The sequence below is a fragment of the Strongylocentrotus purpuratus genome, unplaced genomic scaffold (genome assembly GCF_000002235.5).
Source record: "Strongylocentrotus purpuratus isolate Spur 01 unplaced genomic scaffold, Spur_5.0 spur5_scaffold_11, whole genome shotgun sequence".
NCBI classification, from domain to species: Eukaryota; Metazoa; Echinodermata; class Echinoidea; order Camarodonta; family Strongylocentrotidae; genus Strongylocentrotus; species Strongylocentrotus purpuratus.
In genome coordinates this window covers 19,914,231-19,935,012 of record NW_022145596.1, presented here as the reverse complement: position 1 = coordinate 19,935,012, position 20,782 = coordinate 19,914,231, and the positions used below count along the sequence as shown (strand labels likewise).

Sequence of the window (20,782 nt, the reverse complement as noted above, 5' to 3'; positions counted from 1 at the left end):
CTATAATGATAGGCTTTTGTCATTGGCCTGACCTTCAACGCTAAAAAACAGGTAGAGTGGAACGGAAAACAAGTTACCATTAAAGAAAGAAATAATAACCCAATAAACAACCTCACTAGTACGTACAGATCCGTATTAATTTTTTCAATTCATTTTTTTCAAATAAAGATTCCTGAATACAACCTTCGGGCACTTTATGATTCACGTTTTCATAACGCATTATTCTTCGAGTGACCGCCCATAGGGGTAGTTTATTATTATTGTGTGATATTTGCAAACCACAGTAGCGTACTTCCTGAGCCAAAAAAAAAATACTGAATGGAATAGATTGGATACGGAGTTACCTTGGCGCGACACAAAGAACAATAAAATCATTAAATTATGGAATTCGGAGAGTTCAGTGGTATTCTTTGCGTAAAAGGGTTACAAAATTAGAAGACCTTGATCTTCTGTGCATCCAGTGATCTCCACGCTATCGCACCTATACTACAGGCTATATTTATCCTTCTGCTATATAAGATCTACACGAAATATGTAGGGCGCTAAATGTCATTTATAAGGAAGATAAGGAAGCCTGAATATGATTTACTTTAATTTGGCTTTGCATTTAATAATCCATGGGCCTATTTAGTTTTTTCCATACTTTATCCACTTGGTATATTCGAAAAAGATTCATCCCCTCCTCCCCCCCCAAACAAAAAAGGTTTCTGAAGTTGTTGGTTTGTTTTTTTTGGTGGGGGGGGGGGGGGTCAGTGGATAAAAAACATGTGTTGAAAACCATGAAAAAATTAATTGCATGAATCCTCGATTGTCCAGGGTACAGGGTCTATACTTGTCAGGATAATACTCGCACTCACAGTCACAGAGAATATAAATGTAATTGATGCAATTTATTTTAACAAGGAAAAAATCTTCACTCGGCCCGACTCTCTCGCTCTCTCTCTCTCCCTCTCTCTCTCTCTCTCTCTCTCTCTCTCTATCTCTCTCTCTCTACTTCCATGCTTTCCTATACTCATCTGCCCAACGCTCCCTCCCATTCCTTTTCTCTATCTCCCCCTCTCTCTCTCTCTCTCTAGAGCTATCTCTCTCTCTTTCTCTATCTCCACCCCCCCCCCCATCCCTTTGCATGTCGAGTGAAGATTGATGACTCCAGGCCTTGACCCCGCCCCTCTGGGCTCTGACCCCACCAAAATAAAAAGGTTATCGACTCAGCCCCTCTTGGGGTCAACCCCTCCAAAAGAAACTCGAGGTTATCACCCAAACACTCTATCTTCTTTCTCTCTCTCTATCATCCCTCGTTTTCGGTCACGATGTCGCTCTCGGAATATACACGTGTACCTGACAATTGACAGCTCAATTGGGGTGACGATTTAAAGGCACTTCGCGAAAGTGAGAAAACACAATAAACGCGAGGTTTCGATCATAATTCAACCGAAGAAAGGTCAAACGTAGCCTAACTGTCAAAACTTGATTTCCTTGGTAGTATAAACAATCCTGTATCGTTTATCTGTAACTGCATCTAACGTTCCATAATAGCATTATTACCACACTGTAATTACAGACAAAATATCTGAACGATGTCCTAACTGCTCCGAGTAATTTCAAAACGGCCGACGAGTTTCGCTGCGTGCAAGATTTGCACAAACATTAATTCGGAATTCCACAAAGTGTGGTGGAAGCTGTTGCGGCGCATTGCCTTTGGGATATCAAGAGTGTACGGTATCTTTTAAAAAACTGTTCATTGTTAACTTATCTACCTCGTTTTTTGTTTGATTTTGGACTCACCTGGATAATTGCAGTGGTGTATTCTCCTCCTTTCCAGATCGGGGTTGTTCTTCCTGTTGTACTTGAGAGACTGGCCGGTGTGGTTGTGGGCGTGGTTGTGGGTGTGGCTGGTGGAGCTGGTCAAGGGGGACACCTGACCACCCTTTGCAACAGCTACAGGATACGGCGGCGGAGGAGGTCTCAGACAGAGGGCCGACCCCTCCAGACCCAGGGGAATATCAGCAGGCGAACCTGGATGAGAGTTGGGCGGGGTCGGAGGGAACCCGCTGTAGGACTGGTGGTGCGGCTGCTGCTGGTGGTGGTGATGGTGATGGTGGTGGTGGTGTGGTGGAAGGTGCTGGTTGTTCTGGTGGTGCTGGTTATTCTGCTGGTGGTGATGGTGGTGGTCCATGGGTGGCAAGTTGATATTAAAGGTGAACGAATTAGACACTGGTCCCTGGTTCTGCTGGTGATGGTGAAACGTCGGGGAGTGCTGCATCATTGGTTTCGTCTCCATGGCCAGCGCACACATATCAGGGGGCGTCGGCGGTACCCCCATGGGCATGTTGGTGGGGGTCGGGTTGCACTGCATATTGCACGGGGATGGAAGATTGTCCAGGGGCTCTTGTTTGATCATAACCCCACCCAATGTCAATGAATCGGGACTACACACTGACATCCTACGCATGCCACACTGATTGTTATTATTCACGATGTCCATACTGTGCTGGAAGTTCATGGACAATCTTGTTGCATTGGCGTTAGCGCCATTGCTGCAGGGAATCGGAGTAGAAGGCACCCGCATGGGGCCGCACTCGGACTGGACACACGGTACACTCCCCTGGTAATCACAGTCCATTTCCTCCTTGATGTGGGGGAACTGATGCACACTAGGGTTCATCAGGACATTGCCGACCAAGCCATGGCCGTTGTCGATGTCGCCGAACGTCGACGACTTCGGATCGAAGAAAAAATCCTCCATCATGGAGGCACTCACGCGTCGGCTCTTGCTGTCACTCGACGTCGAGGAAGGGCTCGAAGGCTCCTTCTTGAAGAAGATCTCGGAAAGTGGATCCGGTCCAGTTTGGTCCTATAAAACAATAACAAAAGAAAAGAGGTTGGATTTTAGGCCTACTCTTATTATGTATCATAATGCCGTTAGCAATATCTCATTAATTGCGAATCCCAGGATTAAAGTACGAATAAGTATGAACTACCTTGTCCACGTTGTAGTTGTTGGCGTACAACGAATACTGCTGATACGGATTTCCAAAACTCTGACGTTAGAATTAAAATAAAAGAAATGCTATTGCTGCACACAAACTTGAAAGACCTTTGTTACATACAGAAGCTACTTTGCTGTAATAAAAGCAACTAATGTGATTTCACCTTTTAATATTGTGAGCGCGTCTTTAGCACGGCGTCGTGGCTCAAAATCAAATGTATAACTCTTTGAACATATTCGCCATCTTGCATTCCTTGTTCAACAAAACACTCTTTGAGTTTGAATTGTGCAAAATATGTACCGAGCTAGGCCCTTATTTTCTTCACAATTTCATGTCAAACACTGTCCTGCTTTGGTGATAAGTAGGTCACGAAAACATTATCATTACAAAACATATTTTGCATCATCCCAATTCTACATGTTCCCTGTCGGCTGTTTCAGATGTCCGGTATATTAAAACACCAATATGAATATGTCTGTCCGCTTCAGGGCTGCGTGGTCTAAAATAAAACGTTTCTTTCATTCAATACATGAACAAGAGGGTAATAGTTCAAATCAATACGAACTTTCGAAGAACTTTGTCTTCAGAAATAACCAACAAGAGACTGTGTCAACATTTACCGTCTGCTTTCTCCAAGAACCACATCCACAAAGCTTTGACTTTGTGAGAAAGAACGAGAGAGAGAGAGGCAAAGGAAAGAGAAAGAGAAATAAAGAGAGAAGTGGAAGAGGGAGGGAAGGATAATACGTGGAATAAATAGATCAGCAGGCATGACATGCAGAAAATTTGGGAAGAAGATTTGAAATGAAAGACAAACTCGTTTACTTTTCGTATTTTCTATTTTCTGAGATTGAAGATGTCAGACGTGACTGTTGGTCATTTCTGCCCGCTGAATCACGCGGGAAAATCAGCAGGAGATTATTATCGTTAGCAATGATCACGAAAGCGATACTACAATCGAGTCGAGTCTTCTGCCGAGATCGAGGGGAACTCTGAAAATGACTTTGATAAACGGAGCTCACACGACACTGGAACAAAAAACAACAAAAAATGGTTCTATTTTCGTAGAAATTAAGATGCTACACTGTCTTTAAGAAAAACTGGAATAATGATTATTAAACCGAATCGCTATCACTACTTCGAACCTCAAATGTCGCCAAGATTTCGAGAAAAGATAAGAGGAAACATATTTTCCCTTTATAGAACTTTCGATATCCTGTTTATCGTAGAATCAAGGGTAGAACTAAAAGGGAAGTGTACAGGACTAAACTTCATGTTTAAAAAACGTCGCTTACCGTACGAATCTACTTTTTTAATACCTTACCCCTTTTTGACCCTGGATGGCAAAATAGACGATAAAAGAAAATTGTTTACAAAATATATCACTTTTAATAACGGTACAAATCGACAACAGTCAGACCAAATTTGTTGGTGTGTGTTCATTTGCCTTGTTTTTTAGTCAGATGTTCTGGACCTCTGTCATGCCTTTGGAGAACATTAGTGTCTAAATACATTCGTGGAATTTTATTGGGAAACAATACAAGACGATTCAATGTTCAATATCACGGTTTTAGCCTGCCTACACTGCAGACTGATTATAACTTGAATTAATTTGTTGTCTTAATCTCTTATCATTCATCGCAAGAAAATGAAACATGCGTATACTCTCGACGTGGTGTACTTTCAAAAATCAAAGTGGCAGGCAGGCTACATATAATGAGATGATGCAGGCATCCGAGGAAGAAAAACGAGGTCTCCAACATTTCATGACACTTGTTCACAGTCACACTTCATCAAACTAGGGTTTTGGAGATGGTGAAACAGCCGCTGCTTGGCTTGTAGTGTACTGTTGTGTACTGCTATCGTCGAGATCTTAGCCGGTACACGGGGGCTCGATCCCCCCAGCGTGCAGGGGGACTTGGCGCGGGGATTTCATCTGCCAAAACACGTCAGCTCAGCGCTGTTGATGGCGCAATTTTCGACACAACTAGCATCATTTCAAAATACAAGTACATGTATTTCGTTCACCAGAATGACATCTTTATATGTGATTTGCCGTTTTCTCTTTCACTGTCGCCGCCGCTGCTGCTATTTCCCCCTTTTTCCTATCATTTTTTTTTTATCTATCTCAGGCTGTGGTCTTTGGTGCCGGTATATGATTCTTATGGTGAAACAGATATGTCGGCTTAGGATATGGTATTGGATGGGAAAGCCATGAGAACGTGTAAAATGTATAAAATATTGATCAACAACAAATGCGTTCAACAGTTAAAGAGAAACTCCAGTACTGGTAAAAAAAAGAAAATGAATTCTCACAGAATCAAACGAAACTTACACCGAATGTTCAAGATTACAAATAAATGTCATGTGCCAAACAATTTTGGAAGAAAATGTATACTGGCTGAGTAATGAGCATAGAAAGACAAGGAAATCAAGGTAGTACCAGCCCCGACAACATGCGTGTTGTCCCATATATAGCTTTCTGTGTACGGTGCGTGTTACTTTACCAAAACTCGGTCAAATTTATTATGATTTTGATGACTCTAGAACCTTGCAGTGCACACCAATACTTACATTCTACATGATCAACTTTTTCTGATCCTTTCCACACCTTTTCTTTCACAATGCAATCGCATTACCAGTACTAAAGTTTAGCTTTAAGTTAGAACTATTATGTCGGCTACTGGTTTTATTGAAAAGCACACATGTTGTAATGTATGTAGTTTCAGTTAGAGTTCAGGTGGAGTTTGCAAGATATCACAATAATGTTTTTAGGGGTTTACAAAGATCTTAAGTGTTTACAGTGATGCACGATTTCATTTACAATATGCTGCCAGTAATGAAACACTTTTCAATCAACTTGAATTCGATAACAAACATCATCTTTAACAAATACCCGTTAATGGAGCGTTGCTTAGCTCACACAAATGTTGCCATCTTTTGACGACTTACGTCTTTAAAATATTGTACCATGCACCATTTAACAACCCGCTGCGAGCAAATTTTTTCTTCTAAATGGATACTCATAACAATAAATACTTCTGGGAGATGACAGGGTCGAAAGAGACGGAGCCCCCTGGCCATCATTTGGAAAATGTATACAAACCAGAGTCTACTTCCCAGCCACTATAACGAACACGGGAATTATGCTAGAGGACAAATCCATACACAAGTCAATAGGGTTTCTTCATCAATTGATTAATTAACTATTTGTAAGTTGGGCTAAAATATAAGGTAGCAGTCCATCGAATATAACCATCATAGAATAAATATACATTTAAGTTTCCTTGAAGAGTGCAATACCTGTTATAGCATTACTTATTTAATCAAGAAGTGTCACACTGAAAAATTCCTTAAAAATCCCTTGAAAAATCCCTTGAAAAATCCTTTCAAGGAAGAATTTTCTTGCTTCGTTAGAGGATTTTTAATGGGATTGATGACAGACAACAATTAAGAGGATAACTAAAATCCGGATTTTTGGCCTCTGTGTGACACCGCCTTATTTCAAACGTATGTTCTTTTCATGGCACTTGGTGAATTTATGTACACGTACGTGATTTTGATAATTTCAAGAAATTTGAAATTTAATTTGCCCGGTTCAGTAACGTGTAGCCCCATTTAGGAAGAGTTGAAATACATTCCGCGCTCTCTTTATCCAAGTACTCAGACGTAATCTAGTTTAGGCACACTCTTGATAAGTGTGATTCTACATGTACTTTATTAATCACAATTGCTAAACTATATACAAGATCCTTATCAAATCTCGAACACAAATCTCCTTTTAAACGTTGTTGCTTTGACATTGGGACCATACATCGAAGTGACAACAAACAGCTCCAGGCACTTTCTTTGTTAGTCGTTCTCTTTTATTATATGGATGATCGAATCATAAATCGTACGAGAGAATATGACAACATCCCGTGAAATAAGCCTTCCATAAATAAACACAACGATTGAAAGCAGTAAATAATAGATTACCCTGCACTTGCGAAAGAAACACCTGTACGTACAGTTAGTGTGACCCAACACTATAGTTCAATTTTTTTCCCCGTCAGTATTATTGTAATAACAAAAACAAAATCATCTGTTTAAAAAAGCTGCAATTCAGAATTACAAAATCGAAATCATCCAGAAGTGTCATCCAGTCATTCAAAAGCGAAGGCTCAACTTTCGTTTGAAATTGCTAGTTGTTTAGATTTATTCCTCAAGTTTCTATTTCTAATTCGTGGAATAGATTGGTGTCAAAGGGTCTGATGCTTGTGGCTCAAACACTTGACTAGAAATGCGAAGGTTGTAAGTTCGAGCCTCAACACAGCACTAAAGTTAAAGAGAAAGTATTGGCGCCATGCACATGATAAAATAGAAAATGGGGCTCTTGCCAGTTGTTTGACAAACTTAAAGATAAAGGTTAGTTCTGGTAACGCGATTACATTGTGAAAGAAAAGGTGTGGAATGCATCAGAAAAAGTTGATCATGTAGCATGTAAGCATTGGTGTGTACTGCAAGGTTTTGGAGTCATCAAATTCATAACAAATTTGGCTCAGTCTTGGTAAAATAACAAGCACACTACACAGAAAGATGTATATGAAACAACACAAATGGTGTCGGGGCTAGTACTACTTGATTTCCTTATCTTTCTATGCTCATTACTCAGCCAGTATAAATTTCCTTCCAAAATTGTTTGACACATGACATTTATTTGTAGTCTTGAACATTCAGTGTAAGTTTTGTTAGATTCTGTGAGAACTGATTTTCTTTTTTTTAACAAGAACTCAACTTTATCTTTAAATTTTGTATCTAGCCCCTTTTACTTAGCAACAATTACCAACGTTTTCTTAAAACAATACAATTTCACAAATTACTCTTTGGAACATGCGGGATCAAATTGTGATAGTTCATTGCCATTTTGTCAACCTGGGATTAACAGAAGCACAAGCACACGACCTTGATATTAAACCGCCTAAAAAGCTGTTAAAATCATTTGACGCTACATCATAACCTTTGGTCGTCTGTTTCTAAGAGGTTTTGATACGTTAGAAACCATCAAGTAAACAAATATCTCATTAACACTTCAGATTTTGACTTTCGTCCAAAGTCAAGCACTTTTTTTATTTTACTAGTGAGGGTTATAGCTAGCAGACGAAATACCCATTTCCTAGCTCTACATTTTCCTTTATGGTAGGGGAACTGTCTGTCTACTCTGGTCCTACACTATATACGGGACGGGACAGACAGAGGATCAAAATGGGAGAGAGAGAGAGAGAGAGAGAGAGAGGGAGAGAGAGAGAGATTGGGTTGTTGGACGAGGTCACGTCAGACATAGGTCACTACCAAGGACATACTAGACAAATTGCCCAATTTGCGAGGTGTTATTTTGTGACAAAAATCGCAAAATCACTCGCCATTCATTCAGAATTGATACTCCATACATTGACGAGCCTTGTAACCCTGAACTTGCCGAAATCGTGTAACAGTATATCCTCGTTGACGTCACTACAAGGATTGTTTATGGAACAGTATTTTTATTACTTTTTTTTTTATTTTTTTCCATTTTTTTAGTAAAACAGATAAATATCTATAATCGTTGTAGAAAATGTTAGAATGTTATCATTTTATAGCACTTCTACAGCTTACCTGAAAATATGTTGTTTTTTTTCTCAAGAAAATGTAATCGTTGAATTACTAATTGGTACAGATAAATATAAACATATATAAGTCAGCTTATTCTACGAAAGGATGAGATCATTTCCAAATATTGAAAGTTTGTATACCGGAAAGTAGCATTTGTCTAGTAGCCATCTACCAAATCCCCCCCCCCCCCCCCCCCCAGTCATGTTTTCCCGGGAAATCGGTGGGGGGGGGGGGACAAGTTATTTGCATTCTTCGTGTGTTAATAATCGTAATATGCAATCCCAATTTTCAGGAAAAAATTATAGCACAAGTTATTATTATCTGTCATGTGTTAATAATCGTATTATGCAATCCTTGTACAACCACAGGCGCCAGAGAGAGAGAGAGGGAGAGAGAAGAAAGAATTGGAGGGTGGAAGTTTGAGGAAATCAGAGCTTTGCAGTGTTTTGAAGTCCGCCGAATAGCTTGTAATGGTATAATTCAGTAATAATCGAACGTAAACATTTAGCCTTTTTTCTGTTTCGTTTTCGCGCTTTCGAGATGCGCTCCACCTGGTCAAGAAGCCGAGGATCACGGACATTCCACGAAATTGGCAGATGAGCTGGTCAACTTTCGGTGAAAATGATGACCAGTTCGATGACCTACGGGGAATATGACCAACACATAAACATGCGGACAGTTCCACCAAAATTACCCTCTGGAGTTTGTTGGTACAAATCAAATGGGTTTAACGAACCAGTTGTAAACAATTTACCCCAACATTTCCAAAACATGGTTTAGCTTTGTTTCCTTTTCTTTTTTGATGAATAAGCCCGAAGTAGGGAAATACACACAGTCCAACTCCCTGGTATATACAAGGAAGGCAAGGGCATCGCAAATTTGTGTGTAAAGACGTTTTCAGTTAGTAAAGATTTGAATGTGACCATTTTGTTCGATGCAATTTGGCGTTGTTTACGAATGAAATTTTCCTTACAATGAATTTAAACATCTACATTGTAGGAGAAGTGACGTCCCAGTGCTACAGTGGTGGGTCTCGAAATAAAACCAAAGCGATGTAGGAGTGCCCTTCTATGCTAGAGTAAGAAGTCCCACAGAAAGGACTCTAACTTATTAGCCCTTGTCATCCTGTTTGCTACAAGTATAGGCCTTTACCAGTTGTGTGCTTTCTTGGCATTTTCGTAAAAGAAAAACATCATCATCAGGAAAAGTAAAGATAATCATCATCACCATCACCATCAAACAAAATTGACGGTTACGAGTTTAGTATACTCTTCACTTCGGGCATACCTTGGAATCGTTAGAACCATTACAACTAACGAAGGTGAATAATATAGAAAAATCATATCGTGGCCTCTGCATGTATATAAAAACTGTCACTAATTTATTTCACAAATCATCAAGTTTGATAGCCTAAGGAACAATTTATCAAACAAGGATAGACATCTAACTTAAGACTACAGTATAAAGATATTTGAGATTACTTGAAAAAAGAGGGGCTATCACTAGCATGATTAGTAATAAGCAAGATATTCATCAGTTTTCATCTTACATTTTCTTTGGGAGACATTCCCTCGCCTTGTCCTTATAAGTATAATCTTGCCGTTTCAAAAGTTACGGTATATCATTTTTTGACGTGACATGTAATTCACATAATCCTCTCTCTATTTCCATTTATGTCGATTATTCACCCCAAAAATGACAAGTTCAGAAAGCCGTCCTTTAGAAATCGGGTTTCTTGAACATATATATAGGCTTATCCTCTGATACGCTGCCAATATCCCAACTAATATTTACAATAAAAATGGCATACCTGTGGTAGTAAACTTGTTGGTGGAGGATAACCCAAGGTTAATCTAGAAAATTATCCTCGTAATTGAAATATTTGTTCGGCTGATCTAATCGCTAACCAACCAGATCTTAGAGCACAATGTATCTAAATCTACATCTCATCCTTGTATTTTCTCCTCCAGCAGTGGTCAATGCAATTACCAATTGGATAAAGATTATGAAATCTTAAAATTGACATTCTTAAGGCTCAGTTTGTATAGAGAGATATTAGTAACAGTATTCCTGGTTTGTATAAGTTTCTTGCACGAGCCATCGCGTATCAAATGATACTTGACCACAATGGCCCTAACAATTATGACAATGTCTCATTATCCTACTAGTCTTGGGGTTATTGTATAAAAAAAACAATCGGTCTGAAAGAAAAAGATTGTAGGATCTTGAAAGCAATTTGTTGACTTATTTGGATTGCGTGTGTATATAGGCAAACAATGGCATTAACGGTCTTGAATAAACGAAAAGTTCGCCGGAGAAAAATATTAATCACTGTCGATAGAGTTAACGGTTATAATGCGTTGAGCATCATAATTGTAATCATTATGATTATTCGGCGACCTTCTCGAGTTAATATTCATGATGGAGTCTTCAAGGGCACTTAATCGCCCAGAATTCCTTTGTTATTCATGATTCAGATGTCTTGGAATTATATTTACTTTCCGCGTCATTGTCAAACAATAGATCCTTTCACCCTCTATTAGTGACACCGAGATGCAAATGCGTATAAGATCGCATTGTACTTGTCACAGTGAATGATTAATCTTTTCAGAGGTATTTTTGGAGTTTGACTGACACGGGGTCTTTCCAAGATGACGCAAGGCTTGAAAAGCGAGCAAATATCAACAAGATTACGAAATTTTACTAATTATTACGACCATGACCTTGCTTATTTCAAATCTATGTGAAAGCCATTATAGGGGAAGGACCAATCTTGCCCGATGCAATGATGAATTGTCCAAGATTTCTCTTACATTTCTCATGTTGATCTCATCTCAAAGTATATCAAATATATAAGTTATACCACACTGGTGTTATATTCAAGTTATAGACCTATATCATTCCTCCTTTAAATATGCTTAATAATCAAACATTTAAATTTTGACAGATCGGGTGTGGTTTTTCTAAATGCATTCGGCCTAAATGTTTTTCTGAACACATTTGACAATTATTGACATGCTCGAAATGTATTCACTCGGTCGAATTGTCCATTCAATTCATTAATCTTTTTCAGACAGAAATTACATAAAAAAACTTGTCCGGAATTGTCACAAAAATAATCAATCAACGTGCCACAAGGACAATTGAATTATGTTTTCAATGATAATAAAAAGCTTTTAATCATTTATATCGCGGTTCGAATAACTTTTAAACGATATGGAAACTGTATCATAAACAGAAACGTGAATTTCGAAGGACTTCCACAACGATGTGACTATCAATATAATAAACTTGATTTTCCAGATTTGTGGCCGATTTTTCAACATGTATAAATTATCTACCTCTAACAGAGTTTCAAATTACATGTACCTGTGACTCTGTGAAACACCAGCAATTCGCTGCTGGAATCAAGGAGCTCTCAAAAGTTTCTCTAAACCACTTGTTGAAACTGAACACACTCATTTAAAGGTAAAGACCAGTTATGGTCATGGAATTGCATGGTGAAAGAAACGCCGTGGAATCGATCAGAAAAGGTTGATCATCTAGCATCTAGCATCTGCAAGGTTCTGGAATCATCAAAATGATAAGAAATTTGGCCCATTCTTCGTAAAGTTACAAGCACTATACACAGAAAGATGTATATGGGACTACCCTATACCTCTCACAGACCATGAGAGAAACAAATTTACCAAATATATGAATTAGTAGGCGGTTTCCCGGCAAATTTTTTATCATCATGTATTAGTCAAAACATATTCTTTCACGTGATTGGTAATGAGAGCTTCCATTTCATTTTTTGAAATTGGGGCGTCTCCAATACTGGTCTTTACCTTTAACGACTACGCCCATATTAATAACGCTCTTTAATTATTCGACACAAATCATTTTCATAACTTGATTGACAAGATTTACTAAAAAAACAAATTGAAAGCATTTATTTATGACGAAAAGTGAGTAAGCTTTTCGCTCCAGAGGTCCACGCGGCAAGTCAACACAGATCGTGTAGATTTGAAAGCAGTATACTAATGTCCTCCGACTGTTTAGCTAATTCAAAATTTGATTTCTAAATACGTAAGATTTTACGATAAACGTAGTTAACACCAACACCAATTAAAGTATTTGTATGAATTATGAAATAAACGGTATAAACCCCATAATTTTGTGTTGCATTTCGAGATTTCTTGACAACAGAATCCATTAACGAATGAAGAGATCACTATTTACTATTTAATTATTCCAATGCTTTTTGCAATATTTTACTTTTGACTTGGCCCCCATATTTAGGTGAACTGCACATTCTATTATTACATAATCATTACAAATGGGGCATCATCATAAAGGGAAATAAACAGGCTTTTCAATGATACCAACATCAAGTAAGATGATACACAGACAAGAGAGATATCAACGCTAAAACTTGAATTGCAGAACTTTTTGAGGGGCATAATTACATGTATATTGACTGCTCTAACAACAAAAATCCTTAATTCTCTTTTGAAAATCACAATAAATCACAACCTCATTAACCTATATTGTTTTTGAGTGACGAATATAACTGATGTTTGGCAATTCACTGCAATTCACTGCATTTGTATTTAAATAAATCTATAGTACCGAAGCAGTATTACTTACAACTTTCCACTCTAAAACCATGCCATAACTCCCCCGACTACACAAAACCACATAATGTGTTTGGGCTTTGAAGTACGTTCCACACGCGCTTGTAACCAGTGATTTTGAAGAAAAAAGAAAAAAATATTATGTACAGCTGACAACTAAATCATTCATACCCTTGTAAATTTGATGATGTTTTTGTGTTTTTCGTAACTCAAGAATGATATATGGAGTCTTGTGGACTGGTTGAATTACTGGAATACTTTTAGATGTAAACTTTGAAATACATATCGATTCCCAAGATGCATAAATCGGTACAAATCAATTTTCCACGTACTTGTGTTATTCAGTTAATAACTAAATTACTCGAACCCCTTGTAAATTTGATGATATTTAGTGTTGTTTCTTTTTTGTAACTCAAGAATGAAAGGTTGACTGGTTGAATTAGTGTCTTTATGGAATACTTTGAGATGTATTCAAGATTTGAAATACTAAAGAGATATCTCTTTGGAAATTCATTCTCATTCTGAACTCCATACATTGACGAGCCTTGTAGATCCAAACTTGCCGAAATCGTGTAACAATATATCCTCGTTGACAGTACTATACGGATTGTTTTGGGTCTTGGGACAATATATTTTGTTTTAATATGGCAGATAAATATCTTTAATAGTTGTAGAAATGTGAAATGTTATCATCTACATTCTCAAGAAACATACATCGGGGCACATCAATTTTCCACAAATCTATAGCATTCCAAAACATGATATGAACGTGTTAGAGCAGGGATAGATGAAAGGGGGTGGATGAAAGGGCGGTTGAACCCGACCGTCACCGCGTCAAGCACGAAGTAGTTTAATGGCGGTGACCCATCTCTGGGCGGATGATCTCTCTTTCATGATTTGTGTTATTATTCAAAGATGACAATAAATTATCAATAGCGGTTTTTTATTCTATTCTCCTCATATTTCGATGTAATTTTTCTTTCCTTTCAATCCGTGAAATGGGGTTCAGATTTTTAACAGCATTTCGTATCTATCTAAAGGGCATTTCCATTATAATAAAGGATGCAACTTTAATACAAACATTTATCACGGTCAGTGTAACATGCCGTTCTTTTGTAGAGTCGGTTTTTTTTTGTTGACAAAAGAGTAAATAAATCAAAAACCGCATACTATACCTGTCCTTAAATAAACACGAAAGATATTACACATTCATAGAGATGAAAATTCACGATTCTTCATTTGAAGTTGATTGATATATAAAACTGGTTTATTTACTTCATTAGTGTGTTCTTTTATTTACTACTTATGTATTATATTCTTTAAAATTTTTTTTTTAACTGAGTATTCAATGTCATCAGCTGTAATCACAATCGTATAATAATGTTCAGTTAGGTACAGTTCTGGTAAGAGTGTATGTATTTTCTTTCTGTCGATTTGGTGGTGATTAACTGATCATAAAACTACAACGATAATGGTTTAAACTGATTTAAAAACATTTTAGCGAATATAACTTAATCAATTTGCCTGAATGTCTACCTAAATCATGATAAGCCGCTCCAAAACACAGTCATTAGGAACAATCAAAAAAAGGTTGAGTGACTGACTATAAATATCTTTACAACACCATTGATCCAAACACATGGTCCATGACAACACGAAGTGCAAACCAACAGCAATATACGGCATGACGTTTTAATTTCATATAGGCCTACATGTATCAACATTTTTCAAGCCATTTTGTTTTACAGTGGCTTTGTGGTTGCAAACAAATTGAGGGCATGGAATAACAGTTACATCTTGTAAAACCATCTGAAATGAGCCATCTCCCGTGTTTTTTAAGATCTTAATAATGCATTTGTATTTGTCTTTTCTTTTTAATTTGAGAAAGAGAAATAAAGATTTAATTAACATGGAAAAGAGAAGCTTTTGAATACCAAAGTAATGTATTGCAAATTATCATTTGTCATAGAACTTGAGATATATAAAATCATGTATACGTCTTTTAACATTGTTTGTTTTTTCATGTATTTGTAATCCTTTTTTGTGTACAGGGCCTCTCAGAAAAACAGTATTAATACTGAGAAAGTTACCCTGTTTAAATAAAACGAATAAATAAATGAAGAAAAATTGTGGCTGATTTATTAATATCTATTCACAGAATCCGACATGTCCGTTTTGCACTTTTGGGGACCCTTAGCGTGCATGCATGCATGCGTAAGCTTTGACAATAAAACACAACCCATACGGAACTTTGTACATAACGTTTAAGCTGAACAGGATATATTCGCGTGTAAACATAACTTAAACTCAGGTTACAGGGCCTCTCAGAAAAACAGTATTAATACTGAGAAAGTTACCCTGTTTAAATAAAACGAATAAATAAATGAAGAAACTTGTGGCTGATTTATTAATATCAATTCACAGAATAGGACATGTGCGTTTTGCACTTTTGGGGACCCTTAGCGTGCATGCATGCCTGCGTAAGCTTTGACAATACAACACAACCCATACGGAACTTTGTACATAACGTTTAAGCTGAACATGATATATTCGCGTGTAAACATCACTTAAAAAAGGTTTATGAAACAAGCTCACTTTTGTTATCAAACTCATACTTGTTTGACAAGAGGTGGCCCGGATCACCGATTCTCAATATAATTTTTAATTACAAAAAGGAGGAATGGGGAGGATGTATTAAGCGATGGCAAGGCCGATGGAGAAAAGGAAAATGCAGAAAGAATGAAATGATACGAACAAGTCCGTGTCATCTTTACAAATCCGCAAAGGTTGAGTAAACTTTAAGAAACAATAACATATTTTCTCGAGGCAATGAACATGCTGGATCAGCAATGTAAATTCGCCTAGTAATATACCACTAGACTTGCTAGAGAACTAACTCTTTAAATTTTACTGAGGAATTACATTCAAATCTCTAGATAATTTACAGTGACTATGCATGGTAAGGCAAACTGCTGGCAAACTAAAAAAACACTAAACTATTGATTGTCCGATTCGTAAGTAAAGACAAATAAAATAATGAAGACAGTAGAGGGCATTTGGCATGTTTGGGGGCACAAGGCAACACGAAAACAAGACATTAAAAACGTGATAAAAGAGCAATGTACATAGAGCAGAAATGTGGACTCGACCTGCTGGAGAGCAAGAGGAAAAGTAAGGGACAAATCACATGAGAATGAGACGTGAGAGCTAGAGAGATGGAAAGAGATAGAAAGATACAAGGAGAGAGAGAAAGTAAGAAAGAGAGAGAGAGAGAGAGAGAGAGAACATCGCGGGGCGGGGCTCATAAAATGTTTAATTTGGGGCAGACGGGCAGCCCAAAAACTTGGAATCGGTCCTCTAGATGTCTATTTCAATGAAAGTCAATCCGTATATAAATGCTAACATATTCAAATGAAAAATCATCACCTTCCATAACATATTTAGCGTACATATTCATGATTATAATTGTCATGATTGTAAAGATCAAGTTATTCCCCGAAACTAGACTATACTGTCAAATAACTGAATGATCTGGGCCATACCATCTTTATAAATAATTTATATGCGATGAATGTGTAATTGTAAACAGGTAAACGGGTAAAGTCAGCCAATAATGTACATCTTGTAACTTAGGTATATGCTAATTTGGCATGCATGCTCACCGCCCAGATCAGATGTCATAACATTCCAGGCAAGAATTGGATGCCGTTATATGCGGGGAGTTATGGGTGACTTTGTGGCTCCTTTCACGCGACAACGCCCACCCCCGCAAAACAAAATTAAGAACACCATACCGAAACTTGGCTTTACCTCTTTGCAAACACAACAAAACCACATGATACATTGAGCAAGCATCGCATACCTCTTGATCCTGCCAGCCGTTCTCCAGGAAGGGACTGGCTGGAAGCACGAAGTCCGAATCGCTGCAGGTCGAAGACTTCTCCAGTTCGTTGAGAAGACCATCGTTCCCGAACAGCGACAAGTCTGGTAAGATGCCGCCAGTCTCGGCCATGCTACTACTGCTGCTCTGCTGTGGGTGCATGAAGAAATTAAGCGTCCTCAACTAATGTATTATCAAATCCAAAGCAATGTCGAGGAGAAGAAATATCCATGTAAAATCGCGACCTGGTTCTAAACCTGGTTGTGTCCAACAATGTGAGTTTTCGACCATTTACACCTGTTAGATGACATGAGGCGAAGTAAGCATGGCGTGGTATTTAACCCCGTCTGTGTGGATGAAAGACCGCAGACGGTTTGTGATACTTGTCAATAGTTCCCAGTAGCTAGCTAGAATGAGTTGAGCTAGGCGAGTTCAGCACGGCTGACTACCTGTATTCTCGCCTGGACGTGGGCGGTCATACAATTTCATATTCCGCTGAACATCGAGGTATGCACTCGACACTCGCTGGTGCTGTAGTGTGTACAAGTCCTTGGCGCGTGCGCAATGATTTCAGCCAATGAGCACACAGCGGTTTCTGCAACAAAAATATTTTATTTGGGCTAATTTTTGTGAATGAACTAAACGTGATGTCATCAATACACTTGAGTATAGTTGCTACGTAGTAACGGAGAAACATAAACACATTGATGTGGGATTCTAACATCTTTTATATACATGTTTTACCTTTAAAATGTTAGGGCCATCTCTCCTGCTCGTGATATCGAGAACCAGACATAATTGCTATTTTACAAGGGGTTAGAACAACATATTGAGTAAGGCTGTATGTCTAATTGCGCATAATCGAGTTGTAAATCTTTTCGGCAAACAAATTGTATAAAAGGACTTTATGGAAGCCCCCGCACGAGTTTCAGTGCTTCAACAGCATTAAAGGTCGAATCGCTCCTCTGAAGAATCCATCTCCTACCATTTCCGTACAAGTATGGATTTTATCTTAGGTCCATGATACTTACAAGGCATGATTGTTGTTCACATAATTAGACAATATTTTTTGTAATAAACCTACACATGTGACTCGAAAAAGTACCACAAAATACCTGAAACAGTTCCAAGGATTGCGCCCCTGTCAGAAAATAATTTGCCTATAATTTGCGGAGGTACCCAATGCTGTCATTCAGTTTGTTTTTTGTTCCCTTATGTTTTCAAAGTCCATAATCCCTTTCGCTGAGCCATAAAACGTGATGGCACCCCCCCCCCCCCCCACTCAAAATAAGATATAAGATGTAAATAATTGTGCATGCCTATGAACTATTAAACCCCTGGTTTGCAAAACGCCATTTTAATCTCTCTCTCTCTCTCTCTCTCTCTCTCTTTGTTTCGTGGGGGGGGGCGTGGTCGTCTTGTAATCGTTGGATTGCAGATAGTTTACCCCCCCCCCCCCCACTCAAAATAAGATATAAGATGTAAATAATTGTGCATGCCTATGAACTATTAAACCCCTGGTTTGCAAAACGCCATTTTAATCTCTCTCTCTCTCTCTCTCTCTCTCTTTGTTTCGTGGGGGGGGGGGGACGTGGTCGTCTTGTAATCGTTGGATTGCAGATAGCTTACCCCCCCCCCCCTCAAAAAAAAATGATGCTACGCAGAAAGATAAGTTTTTTTTAATTGACAATCGGAAGGAAAAAATGTTACTCCTGCACTCCTTTCATACATTCCCAGTTCTTGTTTCCTTAGCAGAATTCACAAAATATGTAAACTTTTTAATAAATTCGTGTTTTACCACTTGATTGTTTAAAATAAATAAAGTCATGACCTTTGTTATTAGTTGAGTCACAGGCATAATTATATACCTTTAAGTTTTAGATTATGGGTGATATGATTGCCTGAACCGAAAGACAAAAACAGGTGTATTAAAAAAAACAATACTTGACCAACACGCTCCTCTTCGCCTATAATCAGGGTGTCACATAGATTTTAATGTCTTGACAAAATAAATTTATCTTTTCTTCTTTACATTGGACATTTCCGCTTTTGTATTTGATCTGGAGATGTAAGTCGTTGATTGGCATCTGTCTGCTCGTGTTTTGTTTGTTAATTGCTCATGTATGTGTTGTCAGCTGGTAATTCATTGGTGTTTTCATGATTTATGTCTGGTAGGTTGTACCATGGACCTACTTTGTACCATGGATCTACTCGTCTCTTCCTTGGTTTTTATAAAATGTCGTCTGTCGATGGAGCTTGAAGAAAATGGTACATTTTACAAAATATTTACAGCTAAGTGTGGACTATGTTTTGACACATAGGCCTATCCCTTGCTATGGCATGCTTTCCCTTCCTCACCACGTCTCCCTCCCCCTTCTCCTCTCCGTCTCTCTTCTCTCTCTCTCTCTCTCTCTCTCTCTCTCTCTCTCTTTCCCTTACTTTGACCCCCATCTTCTTCCGTCTTTCCTTTTCTTTTCCTCGAATACCTCCTTTAAAAAATCCACCTTCTAAACCCTGATGACAATGCATATAATAAATGTTTAATCAATATAATAAATTTGGTCAGTGATAAACGAACGACGGAAAGTGAGACTGCAAACAAAAATCACCGGCTTTTCCAATGATATTTCAAGAAATTCGCGATGTCGGCGGCAGTTGTCATGATAATACAAACAAGAAGTTTGCGGTTATTGTACTACGTAATTATAGACAGATATGAAATTATTTATCATGATTAAACATCCTGACATCGTAGAGGTCATGAAAGTTAAGATGGTAGTTCAAGGAAGCCACCAGAACATCAATTTGTGTTCGTTGAAATAAATAATCATGCAATAAACATTCAAATGCTCGTATTAAAGAGGTTTGGTGTAAATCACGTTTTGGTTTAATTTTTTTAATCAGTCACCAAATTGTCCTTACTCGGTTCTAAAATGTTGTTATAGAATCTCTTCCTCGTGAAATGGCGCCTTTCAGGCTAATTATATTATTTTGATTTTGATAAATATTATCACTTAAGTTCCATGGATGATCCATTATTGTAAAGATATCTGCAAAGTTTCAATATAACAAAAAAAATAATTTCATTTCCTCCTCCTCCTCCATCTGTTTAATGAATTGCAAGACTCCACTGTCACTTCCTACCTACATGTAGTTGATTATGTTTCCCGAATTCAATTGGGGCCTTCCAAAATCTTGAGGGCTGCAGAACCAAGCCCCCCCCCCCCCCACCACCACCAACCCCTTTGCCTCATACGACTAATGTGACTAAGATAGCACCGTGGCTTCGTATATCGCCCTGGTCAAAATACCTTTGAACGAAATTTTATTAACGTCATTTATTTCATATAAAGTACTCTCATAACGCTGTCCAAACTTAGACGTGTCAACATGTGCCGAGTCCTGAGATACACTTCCGTTGTCAAAACAGCCGGCAAGACTTCCAGCAAGCCGGGAACAAAGTTCAAAAAGCAAGTTTACTTCCATTTTTACGGGTCTCGGAAAAATAAGTAACCAGTAATGTTTGATAAAGATTATGCGTCACAAAAGGTGTCGATGTTCTTAAATGATTGCAGTTTTGGAAACCTTTACCGCCTTATAATAAAATTATAATTTAGTTAGATCTATGACAATTTTTGCACTATTCCCGTTTTTATGTATTA

General features: G+C 38.1%; 1 protein-coding gene across 1 annotated transcript in view; it reads right to left on the bottom strand.

Moving 5' to 3' along the window:
- The window catches only part of LOC575745 (Krueppel-like factor 3), a 40,914-nt gene extending 23,275 nt beyond the window's left edge, over positions 1-17,639 (bottom strand). The window contains exons 1-2 of the mRNA XM_011665619.2: positions 17,103-17,639; positions 1,786-2,854 (exon numbers count right to left, since the gene is read on the bottom strand). Of these exons, the coding sequence (XP_011663921.2) occupies positions 1,786-2,854; positions 17,103-17,282 (1,249 nt within the window). The 5' untranslated portion in view covers positions 17,283-17,639. The remainder of the gene's footprint in view (positions 1-1,785; positions 2,855-17,102) is intronic.
- Positions 17,640-20,782: the final 3,143 nt, after the last annotated feature.